This window comes from Stigmatopora argus, chromosome 13, assembly GCF_051989625.1.
Source record: "Stigmatopora argus isolate UIUO_Sarg chromosome 13, RoL_Sarg_1.0, whole genome shotgun sequence".
NCBI lineage: Eukaryota > Metazoa > Chordata > Actinopteri > Syngnathiformes > Syngnathidae > Stigmatopora > Stigmatopora argus.
In genome coordinates, this window is record NC_135399.1 from 11,551,203 (window position 1) to 11,558,935 (window position 7,733).

Genomic DNA, 7,733 nt, shown 5'->3' on the forward strand with positions numbered 1-7,733 from the left:
TCATTCATATTTTTAAAAAGAAGCCAAAAACAATAACTGCAATTATGTGGCGGTGTTTTCATAGCATAAAACCCATCTGAAAAGAAAATTAATATAATTTAAAAGGAAGACTAGAGTGGACCTTGTTTCACCTACAGATAAGATTTAATATAGCAATTGGGATTTTAGACCACAGAAAATCGTTTATAATTTAGAGTCTATTTTATAGGAATCAAAATATGCAATGTCAAAATAAGAATCCAGCAAATGAGCCTAGTTTTAGCCAAAGTAATTCTCAGTTTTGATTAACTCTCTAATAACATCATCATTAAAAAACTACTATAATAAATGAAAATATTGAGCCTGTTCTGAAATGATGGTTTGACTCTTTATTTTATGGGTTAACGTTAAGACAGGTGTCACATTATAATATTTTACAAGTATTATACAGCTGTGATTTCTAAGAGCATTTCATAAAAGATAGATGAAATTGGTTTATATTATAATTATATTTATTTAGGTTAAAAACTATTTTATTAATGGTGTAAAAGCAAGGAAACATATTTCAAGAGCTATTCTTTTGATGGGTTCAAATATTTAACCATTATTAAGCGCTACCGTTGATTACGGCGACTGTTGGCTAAGCAATTCAAACACAATTCTCACCTTAACTGATGTATTTTTTTCTTCAGATAGATGCTACTGCATATAATGTTGCAGTAGTATTAATATTGGATTTTACATACAGTCATAGCAAAGTTTTACGAGCATGATTAGTTTTTCCACATATTTTTTTGTGATGCAGGCTTACAATTTGCTGTATGTCATCTTTTTTTTTGTTAGTTTTTTTGTGCAACTTGCAAATAAAACACTCCCTTCACCCCATTCGTCCTCTCGCTGTAATTCAATTTATTGTGAAAGCCTGCAATTAACAAGCCAAATTCTGTAAGATTTCACCCATCCTAATTTGGGGTGTCATTTTAATGCAAGGCAGTCTCAAGCATCAACATTGTCCAACTTGTATGTACACAATAAACGGCAACATCGAGGCATAGTTTGGAGCTCTGCAACAACTTGACTGGGGCATAATTATATCCGTGCATGTGCAGTCGAATTAGTCTGAATTGCGTGATAACTGCCGCTGCTTTAAATTTTCAGGGGGGAAAAAATTACTCATAATTTCCCCCAAAGATTACCAAGACCTCGAGTGCACAATGTCATCAGCGTAATGAGGAGTAAACATTTATGCTAATAATCAGCATTTTTCTGCTATAAAGAGGGGGAATAAAGCAGAAGGCTTGCCAGTCATATCTGGATCTCTGGAGTAGAACATGCATGTGTGGACAGATTTGGCCATTTTTTGCAGGATTTTTTTGGGGGGTGGGTGGGTGAGCTGCAGGATGCTTAAGGTGAGTTTTTATTTCGTAACTTGAATCATGCACGGTGACGTTTCACTGCCATTTGGGGGGATTTCACGTGTTCATTTTGGGCCTTTCGACTCTCTCATTGAGCCAGCTTCTCCAAAACTCGGCAGGAAGAATTCTACATCATGTGGGAAGCTCACCTATTTTGCAGGAGAATATTTCTTTTCACATCTCTGTCTTCCTTTGTGTGCAGCCAAAAGATAACGGGGTGAAGAGAGATAGAGAGAGAAGGGAAGAGAGAGAGAGTGTGCAAGAGAGTGCAAAAATTGCTCATAATTACCTCAGAGATGGGAAACTGCATTAAAATAAATAAGGGTGAAATGACTGTAATTATGTCGGGTTTGATGGGCTCGGCTCGTGTAATCAAGGAGAGAATGCGTGGAAATAAGGATGACCCTCTTGGATGAGCAGCTGCGCCTTTGCAAAGAATTCAAGAGAGCCAAAATGGACGTATGTTGCACAATGCACGTGCAGGAGCCTTTCTTCGTGCTATCCAAACACGCGGCTGTTGTGTGCATGCTTGGTGGGCGTGTGCACGTGTGCACGTGTGCACGCACTGCACGGGGGTCGCAAATGCACAACTTACAACTTGATATTCAAAAGAAAAGGTAACGCAACTCCTAATATCAACATAACATTAGATCTGCATGTGAATTATCCTCTACGATTAGATATGTTTATTTTTTTTCCATTTGATTTGGAGGGTTTTATTGTTTTAGTTGTCATTTTTTATGTTTGATGCATTTATCTTGCAGATGAATGACATGCTATCTTTTGGATCAGGTCGTAGATTAAAAAATAAATACAATGAACGTATTGAAAATAAATTAGAAATAAATAATAAGAAATCTTTGTCTTTAAATAAAAACTGAAAATTTGGGAATATACAATAGAATCGAGTGTAACATTATCATTTACAATAGAGATGTATAAATGTAAGATATGTATATAGTTGCATTAAACAAAAAAATATTGCTTTATACAGTACCACTACCACTCATCATGGTAATAAGAATCCATAAGTGTCATTATCATTGTTATGATTATATGGTTGGGCTTATTATAGCAAATGTGGGATGTTTCAATAAAATCAAAATGTTCTAATATTTCATTTCATATTTGGCATGTGTTGTGTATTGAGCATGGCGTGTGTTATCAAATGTGAAAATAGACAAGGCCAAGAATGTATTAAAATGTATGAAAACAGAAGATATATATATATATATATATATATATATATATATATATATATATAAAATTAGAAGTTATCCTGCTTGTTTGGGGTCTGTTATTGTGTTTTAAAACCTAAATTGAGGGACAAATACAGCTGACAAAAATATATTCATGAAACATTTTCCAGTTTAAAGATTTAAACTCAAATTTTAAAATAAAATAAGGATTAATGTGGATGATTAACATAACCATAGCTTATTATTTTACTTAACCCATTCTTTGCCAGACTTTGACAACATCTACAGCAGCACCAAACGTGATCAGAAATCCTATTTTCATTCTTCTTTGTTTGTTTGTTTACTGCTACGTTGTCGTCGTGCTTTGTGTTGCATTTGCCTATAACATGCAGCTCACACACAAGGTTCTTGACATAAGTTAAATCATTTTACTGCTTTGTGAAAATGTGCACAGTATTTACATAGAGAGCCAATAAATTAAAGAGGTCAATACAAAACTAAATCTTTTTCTATATTTGGACTAAAACACATGTGGACGAATACAGCAAGCCTAAAACCTTTCACAGCCAGTAAAGCACAAAAACAGGTTTTAAATGTATCTACAAAATACAGTGAGGAATTTTAGCTGCTGGTCCTTTTTTCCTCCTTTTGTCACGTAACAGAAAGCTTTTTGCTCGCGTTAGTGCAGCATTAAAACAACACAATGTTGTTCTCAAACCAAACACACAAATTAAAAACAAACCCAAATAATTTAACTTAAATAATTGGACACGTAAACGACAATTTGAGATTGTACAATAAACTCAACCCGGGCCCCCACAAAAAAAGTTTGGTTTTTAGAAAGACTTTGGAGAATGAAAAGTGATTTCTCTCACAAATATGATTTAAAAAAAAAACAGATAGAGCAGCCAGAATGAGAAATTTAAAAAAAATCCGGTTGTGAAAGATTTCAGATCATAGATGGAGGTCATCTCTTTCCAGATTCTCCGCTTCATCTGGATCCGGTTCCGGTATCAGGCGGCCACTCGTGGGGGTGCAAACGCCCACGCTCCACCACCAAAGGCACCCCCCACATCCATCCCACCCCCCATCCATCCAGCCATCCATCCATCCATCTCATGGCCGCACGTGAGTTCACATGAGCTGGGAGGCCTGTTGCATAGACTCCTGATGCGAGCCGCCGGAATACCACGACGTGTAGGCCGGGATGTAGGAGCCTCCAGCGGCGGCTGCGGCAGCGGCGGCGGCGGCTGCAGCGGCGGCGGCGCTCACCGACGCCTTGCCCGCCGGCGGCGCGCTCCACACGGACGCCACCGTGCACGGAGAGCCGCCGGATAGTCCGCGGCCTGCGGCCAGTGCATTTGGGTCAATGGTGCCACCGCCTTGTTTCATGAGTTTCTTGAACTTGGATCGCTTATTTTGGAACCAAATCTTCACCTGACATAAGGGGGAAAAATGTTGTTGTTGTTTTTAACACACAAGCACCGACATCGGATTGGAATTTCGAGTGCTTTGCTTGCCTGCGTCTGGGTGAGCCCGAGCGAGGCGGCCAGTTCGGCTCTCTCCGGCAAGGCCAAATATTGCGTTTGCTGAAATCTCCTATTCAGAGCTTGAAGTTGTAAACTGGAGTAGATGGTCCTCGGCTTCCGAATTTTTTTCCCCTTGCCGTTGAAGCGAACCTCTCCTCCCTCCACCACCGCGTTCTTGCCCGCGTCCGACGCTGAAATCGGGGACGAGCGACGGAGTGAATGCGCGAGGAAGGGGTGGGTCGGAGGTGGGGTGGAGATTCCGGGGAGGGGGGGTGGTGATTCAGATAATTTAATGAGCCTTTAATTGGCGACGAATAATGACGGCGAGCGCGCTGGACTCACCTGGATCATCTAAGCGGGTCTGAGGCAGGCTCGAGGTGTTCTGGTAGCTTTGGACCGTGCTGAGGTACGGGCTGTTGGAATGGCTTGCCACCGTATTGATGTAAGGGTAGGCCAGGGTTCGGGGGAAGTTGGGGGCCGGGCTGTAGCCGTCGTGCTGTCCGTGGGGGCCCGAGGAGTGTAAACAGTGCACGGGGTAGTGTCCGTGCGGCACGGAGGACGGCGACATTTGCTGACCGCTGCCGGCGCTGGGACCGAATTCCATGAAAAGGCTCTTCCCCGAGGCCGGACTGTTGAGACTCTCTGGCACGGCGGTCATTGTCATCTCTTCCGGCGGCTCGGCTCGCGTCCCGCTCCGGCTGCTTTTGTTGTTTGAGTCCCAACCGGCGGGGCTCCCAATTTAAGTCGAGCCGCTTTTTTCTTCTTCCATTCATAAGAAAATGCCGTTTGTTTCCGTGGAAAGTCCCAGGTATGAGGATGCTGCGGACCGAGATAAACTCCCCCGAAGGTTTGAATCCGGTGCTCATGAATATTCAGCAGCAGCGGCTGCTGATTGGTCGGCTCCTCGGGAGAGGCCAGTTGATTGGCCCGTGCGGCTGCCTCCGAACGAGCTGAGCGTGCACAGCACACAAGCTCGGCTCTTTCAAATCCTCGTGACGATTAGCACCTTGCCATGATCGCGATTTTACAAGTTTGGATGCACAGGGGTGGCCTGATAACCTATTTGCACAATATTTTCTTCATTCTATTGTGAAATCTCAATAAAATCAGCATGTCATCACAGATATTTCTGGAGATTATAGCCCATACTTGTGTCATCATGTCAAACACTTTTACCATATTAATCATTTATAGGGCAAGTGACTATATTTGGTCAGCAGAAAAACAACTTCACCTTTTGGGACCACAGAATTAACTTTTTTTCAATAGGCAAATGGGATCAGGTTCCAATGATCATTTCAAAATGATCCATCATTATTTTCAGCGAGTGAATAGAATTTAAAAGGCCTAACAACAACATGACCAAAAATTAAAATACTAAATGAAAACAGAAATACACTTCATGCCTCCCTAATACCTCTGTAAAAAAATAGATTGGAACATATTACCTACCATTGACAGGGATAGACTTCTAACGTGTTTAAACTGGGAGAACAGCTGTGTATGCTCAAGCTTCCGTGCCATGGACGGCGATGGAAGTCCAATCCATTTTTAATGTGCCCTAAATATTAAAACAAAGTTAACATTGATAAACTGTAACATCCTGTGGAAATGTTGCTATCCACCGCATAACATAAATGGTTGGATGACAGTCATTATAATTAAAGGTCTCATGGCGTTGCATTAGCATGACACAAAATTCAATTTTTAAAAAGTAATCCCATAATTAGCCTTGTGATTTGATAATATCTAAGCACACATTCATGCATCAAGCTTTTAAACATGAACATTTGGCAGTGGCAATGTTCTCATCACACAACATGCAGTTTGGAACTTAGGGGAGCAACGACAACTTACCGAGGAGCTGAGGTGAAGGTGCACGGAAGGAAGCGTCCAGGAGAAGTTGCTCATCGGATCCGGGGTTGCCGTCACAGACAGGCTGCGGTTCTGCGGCGAGCGCACGCGAGCCGATGCGCCTCCATCTCCACCTGAAGCGTTCATTAAAGCCGCTTCCATTCCATGGCTCTCATTAGCGGCCCAATGACATAATTGCATTCCAATAAAGGAGCAGCACGCACGTCCCGCGTCCCACGTGCGTGCATGCCGATGTGTAGCCTGACTTCCAAGATTCTCTCAAATATAACCAAAAGTGGTCCCCTCGCTGCCCACCCCCTTGGCCTAAAATAGGCCAATTTGAAGTGATTTCTCTGGGATTATTACTTTAGGGGTGAAAACGCTTCCTCTATCAGGAATGATAATGGCGGTGCAACCAATAATTATCATCTTCCAGAACAGAGGAGCCATTTTTATGGGCACTTGGTGGGTGCGACTGATAACTGTCATTATTTTTCTCACGATTACAGTATCCACAAACCGGAGTCGCGCGCAAAACAGACTGAGGGAAAATTGTAAAATAATAAAGTGCTGACACTAATGATATGAAGGGTAATGAAGGGATTCCTTTTTTTAATCTTCACTAGACAGAGAATCCAAAGACTTGAGTGGATTTTCAACCTCTAAAAACAATTAAAGGGCACGTTTACATAATCAGGATTTGCTAAAAACAGATTATTTTCCCACTGCTCATTTTTGAAAGGTTAAGAGAAGATAAAGACGGGAAACGCAGTAATTTGCTTGGCAGGCCAACAGTCGGCAACGTCATTTGCGTTAAAAGCTTTTATCTTGCAACTTTAAAACCCCATTGAGAAGCATTGCTTACAATCTATTCAACACTATTGCACTAACATTAACATTTGAAACTCTACTACATGACATTTGACGTGCATTTTTAGTTACAGACATGTAGCTATAGCATTTTGACTGTGAGCATCAAGCTGCAGTTTACATGAAAAGCCACTCTGCAACATGACATTTTTTTAGCATTATTATTATAGACAATCTACTAGCAAAAAGGATTGATAATTTGATCTCAGTGACAACACCACATTTTCCACTTCTGAGAAAGTTTTTTTTTCCCTGTCAAAGCAGAAAGTGCAGAAAGAATTTGCAAATGTGACCATGAAAAGACAAATAAGGGTTATCTAAGGTAGATACATTTAAAATAACCAAAGGAAGAATGAATATTGAAGAAAAGACATTTTGCCATTTGTTGATGTTGCAAACCTAAGTTAGGAAATTTGCACTCATGGTCTAGGCTGCATTTATGGTTCTATAATATGGTTTCAAAAACCAACAAATAAAGTCAAAATACTGAAGATGTATGATTTCATTTTCCTGCCACTGACCTTAATCAGAAACATCATTACCTTATCATGGTGTAATTGATTGTAATAATTGTAAGATGTGTAAAGTTTATCACATTTTAAGCGTGAAATGGATAAAAGATGAAATTAATTAGGATGACAGCATCAAGTTTACAAGCTTAAACTGTGAAGTCTGTCATGTTAAACTCAATCACCTTACTGGGTAATTTCAATTTGTGCGTGCGGACAAATTTATAAAGTCAAAACCATGAAGCGTTATCATATCGAAATGTGGAATTTATCACTATAAAACAGAGATCATGTTGAAATGTCAAATTCATCTCGTCAAAAGATCATGAAACAAACTGAAATATATCTCACCAAAACCGTAAAATTGATCACAATAAA

General features: G+C 40.4%; 1 protein-coding gene across 1 annotated transcript; it reads right to left on the reverse strand.

The window, feature by feature from the left end:
* Positions 1-2,998: 2,998 nt before the first annotated feature.
* dlx1a (distal-less homeobox 1a) lies at positions 2,999-6,410 on the reverse strand. Its single transcript, XM_077617704.1, has 5 exons — positions 5,980-6,410; positions 5,575-5,683; positions 4,465-5,181; positions 4,114-4,313; positions 2,999-4,030 (listed from the first exon to the last, which is right to left on the reverse strand). The coding sequence occupies exons 3-5, from the start codon at positions 4,784-4,786 to the stop codon at positions 3,728-3,730; spliced, it is 825 nt and encodes a 274-aa protein (XP_077473830.1). The 5' UTR covers positions 4,787-5,181; positions 5,575-5,683; positions 5,980-6,410; the 3' UTR covers positions 2,999-3,727.
* Positions 6,411-7,733: the final 1,323 nt, after the last annotated feature.